Source organism: Mus pahari, chromosome 3, assembly GCF_900095145.1.
Source record: "Mus pahari chromosome 3, PAHARI_EIJ_v1.1, whole genome shotgun sequence".
Classification (NCBI taxonomy): domain Eukaryota; kingdom Metazoa; phylum Chordata; class Mammalia; order Rodentia; family Muridae; genus Mus; species Mus pahari.
Genome location: NC_034592.1, coordinates 48,079,249 through 48,094,818, shown reverse-complemented (window position 1 = coordinate 48,094,818; position 15,570 = coordinate 48,079,249). Strand labels below are relative to the sequence as shown.

Sequence of the window (15,570 nt, the reverse complement as noted above, 5' to 3'; positions counted from 1 at the left end):
GATCACATCCTTCTTTCCAAAGTCTGGTTTTCCCATAACTAAGAGTGACTGATCTCACGTTGAGAGCATTAGAAGCACACCAGGACTGGGGAGGGTTGAAAGAAAAGGCGATACAGGAGCAATACAGGAGCGATGATACAGGAGCGATGATACAGGAGCGATGATACAGGAGCGATACAGGAGGATACAGGAGTGATACAGGAGGATACAGGAGCGATACATTTTTGTTTGGCTTGGAAGACGCCTGGTGCCAATCTTCTTTGATGTCTAGATTTGACAACTAGTGAAAAAGTCATGGAGTGTACTGGTACAGGCAAAGGGGATTCAGGTGAGTCAGAAATTTCTATTAAGTAACTAAAAATGAGAATCTTTTTAGTTTAAGATTAAAAAAAATACAGCTTCTCTTAGTTTTGTTCTTATTACCATGAAAGGGAAAGCACTGGCATGTCAAGCAGTACACTGTAATTTCTACCATTCATACTATAGCTGCTAATATGCTGCAAATCAACGTTTTCCTCTCTGAGACAGGCGTGGAGTCACTATGTGGTCTGTAAGATTGCCCTGCCGTAGCCTCCAGAGGGCTGCGTTCACAGTTGTGTGCCAGCACCCGCAGCTTGCATTTAAAAACTTTAGAATCCCGAGCATTCAGTGAAGAATTTATAAAGATACTTTAACATGGTAACTGGAAAATAGGAATGTGAGTGGATTTCTGAAGACGTTCTGAGGTAGCATTTGGCTAGAGTGGGCACAGTGTGCTAATGCCATTTTCCACAGTACCAATGTAACAACTTTCTCAAGACAACTGTTTTTGTTGGAAGGGTTGTAGAATTAATGTGGCCAATGGTAACGTTAACTCTTGCTCCTCACAGACTTTCTTTTCTGTGTTCTCCCTCCAGCCACTACCCCCTCTCTGACAGGGTCTCCTCTGTACCTTACACTGTCTCCCCTTCCTCGCTACAGGACCGTGTGGACGTTTATCTCGCCTTAATGTCACCTTCCTTAATGGCACCTACTTTTTGCAGTGCATGCCAGAGAGGATGTTAACACTAGAAAGATATAACTTGTATTTTTTTCTTTTGATTCTCAAGTATTATTCAAGTGGATTTTATACTGTAAGAACCAGAACTTATTGTATTTTCAGGTAAGAAAGCAAGAGAAATCGGAACTAATCTTAAGAGATTTTTAAGTGTCAAATCATTTAACAAACCAATTTATTTTGAGGCATAATACAACAGAATGAACTATTTCAAGTTCCACTTTGGAGTATGTAACCAGTGAAGTGATTGATAAGGTGAGTACTGCATGCCATATTCACTCTCCATGGGGATAAGCCCCAAACTGAATCTATGAAGAGGACCCCATCTGAAAGCTGAAAGATGTCCTTCTGTGTGAACTAAGATGCATTAGTGTTCACCAATTAGTTTTTCAAAAGCAGGTATCATATAAAAATAGGCATGTCATAGATAGGGAGAGTATTTGGTGATCCTTAAAGAGGAAACAGAAGCTAATACTCCATTATTCAAAAAGTCAGTTTATTCTTCATATCAAGATAATAAAAAATTGGGCTAGGCATGTGGCTCAATGGTGGAACACTTGCTAGCATGCCTGAGACACAGGGAGTGTTCCTTAGTGCACGCGCACGCGAACACGCACACGCACACACACACAAAGACAAAAAGATAACTGAAAATGTTTTTGTGTTGCCTTTTAAAACATACTAGGTATAGATAGTAACCCCTCTGAGAAAGCAATGCAAACCGAGCCATGCCTATACTCCTAGCACTTAGGAAGCTGAGGAAGGAAGATCTTGAGTCAAGGCTAACCAGAGCCCTGTATAGAGACCTCAGAGTAACATGACAGGAATTGCTAAGTATGTCACCAAGAACCTATCAAGATCCTCCTGCCTCAGCTTCCTAAGTGCTAAGATTATAGACAGCCTCAGTTTACACTTTGAGACAAGTCCTATCTTTTTTTATAGCTGGTATAAAGAGTGAAAATATCTGTACAATCTCTTATGTTTAAGTAACTTAAACCTTAAAAGGCTAATTTTTATTAATTCTATTATTTACTTTTATTAATTTATTTTGTCATTGTTGGAGATTAAGTCCATGACCTCAAAACATTCTGGGCAAGCACTTTATAAATGAGATATATCTCCAGTCCTAGAAAATTAATTTTAAATAAAGGAGATACATTTTCAGTAGCATATATAGCAATGCCTGACATGTTATGTCAGTCTAGCATGAAGTATTCTCTCTAAACTTTAGTTGGGATTCTTGCATGTAAAATCGATGTTTACTTTGGGTGCTCAGGCAACTCAGTGGAGTCGATACTGATTTACATAATTTCTGAATTATGTTTAAGAGGAGAGGATTTTAAAAAATAGAAAAAAAAAAAAGAACTGTGCCTTAAAATAAAAGCGGGGGGGGGGGGCAACTTGGGACTGGCTGTGTAGACCAGGGCGGCCTTCAATTCCCAGGGAGGAGCCCTTCTACCTCCCCCGAGTGCAGGAGTATAGGTTCATCTTAGCTTCACTCACAATGCACATCAAGAGACACAAGGGAAGAAGGCAACTTGGTAAGGAGGGAAAAGCTGTGAAGTTCTAAGTGTGAGTCAGGTAAACTCAGCACCAAAAACCAAAACAAGAGTAGCGGCGAAAGAAACAGAAAACATGGGGTTCACTTGCATGTAGCTTCTTGGAACTTAAACAATTAAATATTAAAAGACCAACTGAGTCTGGATATTTCCATATGAGCTTCAGATATAGTGAGACAGAATTCATAGCAACATCAAGTATCAGATTAAACTGAACTAAGGAGAAAGCAAAAACAAGAGGATTAAGATACTAGAAAATAGGATCAAGAAAAAATACAGAAGTAAATGGGATAATGTAAATATAAAAATAGGGAAATTGTAATTAATCTACAAACATTTCTGTACATGAAAAATCTATGGTTCTTTCACCCTTGTTAACATTCCTGAAAATATAGCACACAAGAGGAACAAAATACCAGGAGCTTGGTTTGTTCTACATGAGAGAGTGTACTCTGCAAACCCTGCCAGAGTGGGAACAACTCCAGGGCAAAGCGGGATTCATCCCAGTGTTCTGGAGGAAATGGCAAGAAAATAAACAATATAAAAATAAAATTAAACACCCTAATTACTTCCAAGTTCTTTACAGGGTTCTGGTTTAATATAAAACCACCAAAAATATCTACCAATTCAATACTACAATAAAAATACACTTAAAAAAGTCAAAAATATTTCATCTGTATATAACTAATGTGACTACAAATATACTAACTTAAACTTGGATATCAAAACTTCTCAATTAACCTATCTTTGACATCCTTCACTTTCCATTACATTTATCTTTCTGAATTTATTTTATTTAACAATATTGTATTATCTATGTGTATAGGTATTTTGCCTATATGTGTGTCTATGTAACACATCTGCACCTGGTGCCCTTGGATTGGAACATTGGATGTCTTTGGAACTAGAATTACAAACAAGTTGTAAGCTGCCATGTGGGTGCTAGGAATTGAATCCAGTTCTTCTGGAAGAGCACCCACTGCTCATAAGCACAGAGCCATCTCTTTAGCCCCCTAATTTACCTCTTAAGATGTATAGATATTTATTCCTGGGAATGAATTCTCATGCAAAATAGAAACCACATAACTTAACCATTTTAAATAAGGTTTCTCATACCTCTTTCCCAAATACAGCCTTTAAATTAAACAGATCTGGGAAAACCTTTTAACTATAATTTAATGTACACAGTACTGTGATGCTCACTCTTCAATGTTACTTTGACTGGATCTCGAATCACCATGGAAACAGAACCCTGGTGCATCTATTAGGGTGTTTTCAGAAAAGTAAGGAGGAAAGAGTCACCTTAAATGTGTCCTCCCACCTCATGGGCTGAACAGAGCCTGGAGGCAGAATGGAAGAGCATAGCACTTGGCAGCTTCCTTCCTGAGTGTGTGAGTGTGGACGCAATGAGACAGCACCAGATGCGCATGCGCTGCACAACCAAGCAAACACACAAGCACATTAGAACCTGAGTTTAAAGACCTGACTCTAGTGGTTTGTGAATTAAGTTTTTAAAAACTGTATTATGTAAAAGAGAAAAAAAAAAGCACAGAATTGATGTTTTATTCTGCTATTAATGGGAAATGAGATGCATAGTCCTATATTTCTAATGTTCCTATATTTCTTTTATCTGGATAAATAAAACCTTTGATACAGTAATAAAAGATTCTGACTCTTTTGGTAGAAATAGTTTTTTTTGGTTTTTTTTTTTTTGTATTTTACATTTAATTAAGCCATACTCAAGATACAAAACAAAATAAAACAACAAAAAAAACTTTTAAAAATTTAAAATGAGAATATGACTAATGGGAAAGAAAAAAAAAACCCTTCTAGGGTGAGTCTGTTGTCATAACATAGCCAGTCTGCCTAAGTACCAGCAGAGCTCAGAGTGTAGTGTAGTAGATACAAGTGAAAAGCTAGGTGAGTCTTCACCTACTCAGCCTCCAAATTCTAGCAAGGGCATGGAAGGGACCACAAAGCCAGCATAAAACTGTCAAAATACCACATTGGGAAAAGGGCTGGAAATCCCATGGTTAAGCAAAGCCAAGTGTTTTGTTTTGTTTTGTTTTGTTTTTTTTTCTATTCATTTCTGATCCACATACATTCTCTCTTTTAAAATTTTATTGCACTAATTTATACATTGTGTGTGGTGAGACTGGGGCATTCTTGCTACAGCAATCCTCTCTTTTCACCAGGTGGGTCCCCAGGACCAAACCCAGGTCATCAGACCTGGAGGAAGTATCTTCATCCACCGAGCTGCCTTGCTGTTACGTACATTCTTAAATCCAGATTGGGGCTGGTAAGCATGCCCTTTATCTCTGAGCTATATACCCTAAGTCTCCGAAGTTTTAATAGCTTACAGTTAAAAAGAAATCAGCATTTGCTATGTACTTAGTATAATGGATACAGATAAACAATTGGCAATAATTTGTAAATATCATTTAATATATATTAATATTTATCCAATAAATGTGAAAAGGAATGATGAGGAAAATGGTGATATTCATATATTCTCGAAGCTGATGAAATGTTTGAATATTCTTAGTATTTCTCTTACTGACAAAAAGGTAACATGATTTTTAAGAGGAAATTACAATCTATCTAAAGCACTGCGTCTCAGCATAGAGTTCAAGATCTCTGTGAATCCCAAGATCCTTTCAAGATGTCTGGAGTTGGAGAGATGTCTGTCATAGGCCTTGAGTGTCCTTGCACATGCCATGAATATAAGGCTCTGACTATTCTTTATATGATCGTTTTTTCAGGACTGCTATGTTTACAGTCAACTTGAAAGACCAGATAGATTCTCAAAGATCCAGCGAACCTTGTGCTTGTTACAAAGCGCAGGACTCCCTAAGCTACGTGTTTCTTTCCACTAACATAACTATAGGCATCCACCTGAGATCTCTGCAAACCCCTGCCAGCCCAGGGGGGGACAAGGCAAATAGATCACTGCTTGCTATGCCATGGCTAATACAGACAGTTTTCTTTGACATTGTCTGCGCTTCCTTTTGGCATCTGCAATATGGTTAATGATTAAATGTATGTAAAGCCATCTATTAGCTAAACTATTTTCACAGTAGTATTAAAATGGTATGTGCAGTGTTTACTGTACTGGCATTTACACTGATTATACAAAAAGTAACTGTAAGTGAAGCTTCTGATGTGTCTTGAAGTGCAAGCATTGTCTTGGAAAAACTTGCATAATGCTTTAGTTGTGAGATGAACTAGTCACTTTTTAAAAAGAATGCTATTTTCACTTCAAAGAATGAATGACATGCAGGCTATGGTTATTCAGACATTTTTCTCAGAAGCAAATGAAGCTAGCCTGTCACTTTAAGGAAAACAAGTGACAAGACTTGTTGCCAATGATAAAATTTGAGCTTTCAAGTGAGAATTAAAATTTTGGAAAAGTTGTACCTGTTATAGTAAGCTTGACAGCTGCCCAATACTTAAAAGGTTTATGTGGTGAGCTTGGTGATGACATTAAATTCAATTTTTAAATATCATCTAATAAGTCAACACTTGGAAGATCTATAATCTATACAATTCAAGTAAGCCAATAATCAACTATCTAACTCATTAAGTTAAAATCATACGTAAGTAAAAAGACAGTCAAAATGTAAGACAGACCACTGGCAGGTAAGTAGGTGAGAAGTTCACTGATGTGGCTTCAGATGTCACATTGCAGCTAACAGTTAAGAAACTGGGCCAGTGAGATGGCTGAGCGGGTAAAGGCACCTGTCACCACAACTACTGGAGTTTGATCCCTGGTACCTATATGATAGAGAACAGAATCCTCCTGCATGTTGTTCTCTGACATCCATATGTGTATCATGGGGTGTGTGCACATATGCACACAAATAAAAATGTAAAAAGTAGCTACCTCTTACTAAGTTTTGGTGTAGCATCAAAGAATAATACTCATAACAGCTAAAAGCTTTCCTGTTACAACCATGTTGTGTATATGAGGATGGATTCTTGGCATATAATTTAATAAAGAAAATGTAAAACAAAACAATAACACAACAAATTAAATGTAGATGATTCTACAACACTGAAATATAATATCTTTGCTAAGTGGTGGTGGTGTACACCTTTAGTCACAGCACTTGGGAGGAATAGGCAGGTGGATCTCTGTGAGTTTGAGGACAGTCTGATCTGGAGAGCCATCTCTAGGACAGCCAAGGCTACACAAAGAAACCCTGTCCCGGGGGTGGGTTGGGGTGGGAGGAACACCATCAACAAAAAGCAAACCAGAGCAAAACCCCCAAACTAAAAAAACCAACCAACAAACCAATCAACCAAAAATCAAAATCAGTATCTTCCAAGTAGATGTGGAGCTCCTAGGATGACAGATTTAATCTAACAGCAAGACAAGTGAGACTGCTGTGTGTCTGTGGGGTCTGGTCCTTACCTACTGAGGTTGTGAGGAAAAAACAGCCTTCTCATGCTTTAAAGAATCTACGGCTGGAAAGAATATGCCAACTCCATTTTGTAGTCTTTATAATTTAGAAAAAAGGGAGGGGCAGGATGTGGAAAATGTGACAACTTGGGGACAAAAGGGGAGAAGTCAGCTACACTGAAGATACTCAAATTTGCTTAAATGTTAGGGAAGATACCATTTCTATCTTTCTTTTTTCTAAAAATTATTACACATATATATGTAAAATATAATTTTTCTAAAATCCTTTTAATGTTAATATAAATTAATATGTATTAGTTTAAATTTTAGGGACTTATTAGAAAGCTTTCCATATCAACATTTTTTTCTTAGATTTTTGAGATATCTAATTTTGATAAAAACTTTGAATTTTAATGAATGAAAATAAAACTGGTTGGGAGAAGGTAGAATGGGGCACTTGCTCCTTCTGAAAAGGCAAGGATTCTTTTAACATGGTACACATAAAAACACATTTTCCTTTAGTTTTCTATAAGCCCCAAGTTAGTATGTACCACTGTTTACTAAGTACAACTCCCATTTCTGTATATTAGAAGAGGGAAAGGCAAGTGAGCAGTAACAGGACACAGGAACAATGTTTTGAACATTTGAGTAACTGTCAATTTTACTGCAAATTCTTCTCTTAGAAAAGTTACATACAGTAGTATGTTTAGATGATATAAATTAGATATAATTTTACGATGGAAATACCTTTGTGATTCATGACTTGATAAAAAGTCTAAAATTTAAGTTTTGTTTAAATGATAAATAGTATGTCTGTCATCTATCTGTATGTTATGCTCTCTTGATACAAAATCTGGACTATAATATACAGCAACTTAAACAAAAATAAAAGTGCAGTTTAAGGGACTAGCAACAGAAAATAATGTCTAGCCGGGCGTGGTGGCGCATGCCTTTAATCCCAGCACTCGGGAGGCAGAGGCAGGTGGATTTCTGAGTTCGAGGCCAGCCTGGTCTACAAAGTGAGTTCCAGGACAGCCAGGGCTAAACAGAGAAACCCTGTCTCGAAAAACCAAAAAAACAAAACAAAACAAAACAGAAAATAATGTCTAAAGTAGTGAAGGAAGGTACAGGGCCCAGCACTTACCTAGATATGTCTATGTTGGAAATCAACCAGAAGTTCAGAGTTTGTCAATGCGCACAGGGCAAGCATGAAGATGCCATCCAAGACCTAGACCTGTTAACCTAATATTTTATAAACTACAGAAGGCCAGGAAGCTTAATGGTTATGAGCTTCATACTGTCTTTTAGCACGGCCCCCACAAAAACTAAAGGGATATGTCTAGTTGTTTTCTGCCAGCTTGACATAAACTAGAGTCATCTGGGGAGAGACTCTCAAGTGAGGAGTTTCCTCCATCTGGCTGGCCTGCCTGTAGCATTTTCTTAGTGACTGATGTGGGAGGGTCCAACCCACTGTGGGTGATGCCACAAAAAAAAAAAAAAAAAAGCAAAGCAAAGCTACCTGAGCAAGCCACAGAGAACAAGCCACTAAGCAGCACTCCTCCATAGTCTTAGCCTCCAGGCTCCTCCCCTGAGTTGCTGCCTTGACTTCCCTTCAGGATGCACTGTCATTGTAAGATGAAATAAATCCTTTCCTCTTCCAAGTTGCTTTTGGTCATGGTGTTTATCATAGCAAAAGAAAGCAAAGTAATAGAGAAGCTGGTACCAGGACTGTGACAAACCTTACCATGTGGATTTGGGAAGAACCTTGGTAGCATTTGGAACTCTGAGCTGCAAAACAATGAGGGCTCAAAGCTTGTAAGGAACTCAAATTCCATGCATGTTGCACACACCAGGGGTGGGGAGTGGGGTGGGGTGGGGTGGGAGGAAGGGAAGAGGGTGCATTTTTCACATAAATTAGTTTATTTATAAATATTTTCAAGGTGATCTGATAGAATGCATGGGACAAATATTTTCAATTTTAAAAGTTGTTTATAAAAATTAGTAACAATATGTAATGGTTTTTTAGTTCTCTAAACACTGTCCATTAACATCCTCTGTAAAGTCTATATTTATAATTTTTCAAATTCTTAAGATCATGGGATTTCTCCCTTCTGAGCTTAATCCCAGGATTCAGGAAACAGAATTCATTGTCATCATGTGAGGCTGGGCCTAACCCTCTCCCCTACCCCCTACCACCTGCATTTTCCTAAAAGGCTGTAACCTACAATGCCTGTGCTGCTTTCAAAGGCAGAATTTGATTCTTGCTCCTGGAAGGATTGACAACTTACTTCTAAAGACCAGAATACTGTGGAAGTAAAGGCATGCGACTCTCGTGACTAGGGTCACAGAAGGCATCTTGCACTTTACTCTTGGATCCCTTACTTTGAGGAGTTAGCTGCCAGGCTATGAGTAGACACCCATATGGCAAAGCCTCCTGCCAAAAGCTATGTGAGTGAGCCATCTTGGAAGTGCATCCTCCAACCAGTGAAGCCTTCAGTCTATAATCCTTGACTGCTTTTCATTTCAGCAACATGAGAGGTTGTGAGCCACAACCACCCAGCTAAGTCACTCCTGAATTTCTGACACATAGAAATTGAGAAAATAATTTTTTTGTTTTATGCTGTTAAGTTTCTGAGTAAGTTTCAAGTAACTAGTTATATGACAGTGTAAAACATATATAACTACTGTGGTGAGCAAGATGTGAAACTCAGTTATTAGAGTTAAACTATAGGCACATTCTTTCAACTCTGAAAAAGAATACTGAGTGTCATCTGATGATAGGACTTGATGTCTTGACCTCTTTATGTTCTTTTTAGAATGTCCTGCATACTTTCTGTATAGGAACAGCACAAACACAAGCGGAACTCTAAATATTATTGATTGGTTGGGTGACTGCAGTGCTGGAGACTGAAGCCAGGATGCATACACACTAGGCAAGCACTCAGCCACAGAGCTACACCCCAACCCAAGTTGTTATTTCTTAACGTCAAATTTTCTAAAATGGTCCCCCTGCCCCAACTACATGCTTTATTTCTCTAGGTAGCCACACAAGTGCAATCTGCCAACTTGTCCAACAGCTTTTCCTCTCTTGCATATTCTAACAGAAATAGTTTAAAGAAAACCAGTCTTCAACCTACTCATCAGACATAAGGACAAAAGAACTGTAGGTGGGTAGCAGGAAGTCCTTGTTTACAGGTTAAAGGTGTTTTTGCTAACTTACTAATTCATAGGGAAACAAAGCCAACTGATTAGGAATATAACTTCTAGAAATAGTTTTATTTGATTGTTTTATTTAAATATTATCAACACAATGAATTACACCTTAAAGTGGATCTATATCCTACCCATTCCTCCATGCCTTAAAGTGTATCTATACCCTACCCACTCCTCCATGCCTTCCTATTTTCATCCTGCATATTTTACAAAACAGGAACTAAGTGTGGACTGTCTTCATTTTGAAAAAAAAATCAAAACACCTAATATAACAATATATTTCAAAGTTCCATTCTTAGGTCACAATTTCTCATCTGTATTAGCTAAAAGTGAACTTATTTATAACGTATTCAGTACAGAGCAATACATAGCAAATTCACAAGTAGATCAAAGACTCCAAATCTGTCCAAAGCACTTCAACTGCTAGAAGAAAGCACAGGCACACATAGAGCTCCAGGACATAGGTATAGGAAAGAACTTTCTGAATGGGACTCCATTTGCCTAGGAATTAAGACCAATAATTGATGACTATACCTCACAAAACTAAGCAAGGGAAGAAGCCATCCACAGATAGGAGAGAACCTGATGATAGTATGCATCTGACAGAGGACCAACATACAGAGTACACAAAGAACTAACAGAACAAAGAGTCAGGCAAACAAATGACACGACTGAAAAATAGGCTAGAGCTCTAAACATTTCTCAGTAGACAAAATGAAGCTGGCTGAGACATATCTCAAAAATTGTTTATCATAGTTGGTGATTAGGGAAATGCAAATTAAAACTACTTTGGGATTTCATCTTACCGGTTACAATGACTAAGATCAGCGAAACAGCTGATAACAAATTCTGGTGAAGCTGTAGAGAAGAGGAACCCTCATTCGCTGTTGGTAGGGATGTAAATTGTTAGAGTCATTCTGGAAGCCAGTTTGGGGAGTCCTTAAAGAGCTAAAAATGAATCTACCATATGATCTGGTCTAATTCCTTGGCATACACCGAAAGGACCTGACATTCCCCTCCACAGGCACTTGCTCAGCAGTGTTCAGAGCCGTCCTAGTCACAATAGCCAGGAAATGGCAACAACCTAAATGGCCTTCAACAAAACAACGGATAATGAGAAGTGGCACACATACACGATGGCATACTCTTCAGCTCTAAGAAACGAACTCAGGATTTTCAGGTAAATGGGTAGACCTACAAAAGATTATATTGAGTGAGACAACTCAGACCCAGAAAGACAAACACTCCATGCTCTCTCTCATCTGTGGTTCCTAGCATCAAGTCCTCAGAAAGGAGTAGAAAACATGGAGTAACTACAGAAACCAAAAGAACAAAGGAACCATAGTGTGGGGGAGGTAAGGGGGTAGTAGGATACAGATGATATGAAACAGGAAGAGGAGGAACAGGGAGCAGGTTACACCTCCAACTGGGTGGGAGGGAGGTGGTTAGTACAGAGGAGGAGGAACAAGGGACACATAACACCAAGGTTGTTTGAGAAAGCATCAAGGAATTGTATTATTTTATATTTACCTAAGATTATACATGGTTCATAAATATATGTGCACACACATAATATACATATTTATTGGAGGAAGCCAAGCCACTTGTGCTGATGGTGCTTCCCACAAGAACCACAGACTAACAAAAACCCAAGAACCAGGTATAAGAAACCCTCCTTTAGACAGGCTGTTAAAGAGCTGAAAGTCTCCTTCCCATGGTTCCAGAGTACACTACGAAAGATGTTACAAAAGAGATGTAATTAAGCAGCTGTAATACGTATGAACCATGACAATAACCATCAAGACAAGATACACAGAAAGGTGCAGTAAGTGGCACCCCCATTTCAGTGGCAGCCAACAATTGTCTAACCATCTTCTGACACAGAAATCAAGAAAATAATTTTTGTTTCTATGCTGTTAATTTTTGAGTAATCTAGTTACATGACAGTGTAAAGCATATGTAACTACTGTGGTGAACAAGATGGGAAACTCTCGAGGCCAACACAACAGGAGGGAAATCATGCCTGGTATGGGAAATCTATCTAGCTTCTGGGCTAGTGAGGTCTTGGGCCTTAGAAAATACTCTACTGTTGCTACCTTCTTAGACCAGAGTAATCCTTACTACATTTTAAATCTACATTCAAGTGTAGCTAGCACCCCAAATCAAAGAAGCTTCTCTTTACAGCAAATGGAAATCAACGCAGAAAACCACACTGGACACAGTGCAGAATTAAACAGATGGTGGGGAGCCCAGTCCCAATCTGTACAGCTACATCACTGTTCCTTCATCTATAGGGAGCATAATGGAAGAGAGGAGAAAATTTTGAGAACCAGAATACCAGGAGGTCGGTGAGAAAACTTTAAGAGCCAGAATACCAAGAATTCAGGTGTGAAACATCTCTCCTAGAAATGGTTGCATAAACAAGACCAGAACAATGGCAGTATCAATGGACATTAACTTGGAAGGGAAATCTCTTGGGGTACCACCCCTAGACAAAGAACATGTAATGACTACTGAGAGAGGGATCATTAGCCTCTCTCAATGATAAGCACCCTTATTGGTTGTCCATTACCAAATGGTCAACCCTGAAGCCACATATATACAAACAGCAAAAATGTACTCGGAAAGTAGACACACACACACACACACACACACACACTGTAATACTAATCAAGAAGAAGGAGGTTATCGACTTGAGAAAGGAGTCTGTGAGGGGCTCAGAGGAGGGTAGCTGGAAAGGGCTGGAGGGAGGAACAGGAGGAGGGAAAGGGATGAAGTCATTTTAATTAAAAACATTTTAAAAAGAAAAATAAGTATAAATGTAAAAAGAGTAGATTTCTTGTTTAAACATTCAGTTTCTGCTAGCCCTTTGGATCGAATATAAAAGAAAAAGAGAAATTTAAAACGTAGTTAAATTTATTTCTATTAAATGGTTACAAGAAATGAAATTCATGAGCTAGTCAAAGAATTAAAATATGGCTATCACATAAATCTCACTAGAGTTACTGACAAGGATAATGATGATAAGTCACTAAATTTATATTTATTCCTTACCCAGAGTTTATTTCTTTAGACCTTGTTCCATGGTCTGTCCACAAATATAGTACAATTGGTGCAGCATTATTAATTCTTTGGAAATAAGCTAGCCAAGCAAAGAAAATTGAAGGAAAAAATAGAAAACAATTTAAACCTAGGATCATTTTTCTATAGTACTATTAACTCAGTTTAGAGTTTTATTACTTTGTTAAAACTTATACTTCATTAAGTGCTTATGATACAAGGGGGAAGGGAAATTATTAGGAAGCCTGGAGAGATGGCTCTTATGTGTCACTGTGAGGACTGGAGCTCTGGTCCTAGTACTCAATAGGAAGCAGACTGCCTGTGTCTCTCTATAACCCCAACACGAAGGCAGGTGGAGACAGGATGGTTAGGACTTGTTGACTTTCAACCTAGCAGAAAATGTGCATCCCAGATCCAGCGAACACTCCACTTCTGGGGCTGGGGGGATGGTTCAGTGGTTAAATTCATTTGTTGTTCTTTCAGAGGACCCAAGTTTGATTCCCAGCACCTACACAGTAGTACTGACTTCCATGGGCACCAGGCACACATGTGATGCATATGAAGGCATGCAGGCAAAACACTCACAAGCATAAAACTCACAAATAAACTTCGAAAAGACCAAGCCTCAAATGAATAGGTAGAGAGTGATAGTGATCCTTGGTACTCTCTCCGAGTCCTATGAACATGTAACAGGCACATATACCCATACATACAAAGAGCATACTAACATACAGACACACACCAACAAACAAATCTTTAAAACACAATAGGAAATATGAAGCTTAAGGGTTATTTTAAATATAAGTAATGCTATTTAGGAGGATATACCATGTTTGCAGATACAGAACTTTGTTTAGAATTCTAGTGGTAGGGGGCTGGAGAAAGATGGCTCATTAGTAAATTGTGTATCCTGTTCTTGCAGAGGACCTGAGTTTGGTCCCTAGCACCTTCTCTGCATAGCTCACAAGCAACTGTGACCCCAGATCGAGGTGATTACTACATTTGGCCTCCATGAGCATCTGCTTACATGTGCACATATCCACATATAGACACACAGATATACATAATTAAAAATAACATGATAAAGGCTAGAGAGTGATTAAGTGGTGAAGAGCACTTACTGCTTTTATACGGAACCTGGGTTTAATTCCCAACACCCACATGGTGCCTCACAACTGTTTGTAATTAGTTCCAGGAGATCTGATACATCTTCTGACCTCTGAAGGCATTGCACGCATATGGTGCACACATAAAATTAATTTAAAAAAACTCTTAAAAAATTTTCAGTGATGAGTCATTGCCTCAGGAAGAAAAAATGAAATATATTGTATATATGAAATATATTGTATATCAGCATTTAAATGCTACTTTCTGCAGAATCAATGTTAGGGGTGAAAAAATATATTGTCTGCCTTCTTCCCATGTTCTACCCATTTAAATTGTGTGAGCATATAAACTAAATAATCTATAACTCTGTGAAGTCTGACTGCTTAAAAGTGAGACTGACAGCACTCCCTACCTTTGATCGCTTATCTCTCAGTGTTTCTAGTTTCACTTTATCATGTGGTTCATCAAGGGTCAAATTATTCTTCCTTCTGTCACTGTCTTCACGCAAAGGTACATAGCCATAACTGTTATCTGCAAGACAAAACACTTGTATATCAGTAGAAAGCCCTGGAAAAAATAATTACAATAAAAATGAAAACAGACCTGGTGGCCCAAGCCTTTGATCCCAGCACTCTGGGAAGCAGAGAGAGGCAGATAGATCTCTGTGAGCCCAGCCTGGTCTACATAATAAGTTCCAGGACAGCCAGGGCAACGTACTGAGACCTCGTCTCAAAAAAAACAAAGCAACAACAACAACAACAACATCAACAAAACAACCAACCAAACAAACAAACAAAAACACAATCACAGTATTTCGAAGAATATATTGGAAGTTCTAGTTTTATAATAATTTGTGTAATATTTACCGTGGCAAGTTGCCTACTTATTGAGTTTTTTCTTCCCACTAAACACTTATTTTCCCATAAATTAATCATAAAATAAATAGCATTCAGAAAGGTAGAATTATGCTTCTTGCATTTTTCTGCAGGGAGGGGCAGTGCTGAGGACGCACTACCTAAATGCTCCACTCCCAGGCCACTTAAGCTTTTATAGATCAGGTTTTAGGTGTGTAGTTCCTGTTTAAGACAATTACTTAAAAAAAAAAAAAAAAAAGCAGCCGGGCGTGGTGGCGCACGCCTTTAATCCCAGTACTTGGGAGGCAGAGGTAGGTGGATTTCTGAGTTCGAGGCCAG

General features: G+C 38.4%; 1 protein-coding gene across 3 annotated transcripts in view; it reads right to left on the bottom strand.

Moving 5' to 3' along the window:
- Window positions 1-15,570, bottom strand: part of Tank (TRAF family member associated NFKB activator) — a 62,405-nt gene that overhangs the window by 12,428 nt on the left and 34,407 nt on the right. For all 3 annotated transcript variants that reach the window (XM_029536714.1, XM_021193271.2, XM_029536715.1), the window contains one exon: window positions 14,790-14,908. In XM_029536714.1, coding sequence (XP_029392574.1) covers window positions 14,790-14,908 — 119 coding nt within the window. The remainder of the gene's footprint in view (window positions 1-14,789; window positions 14,909-15,570) is intronic.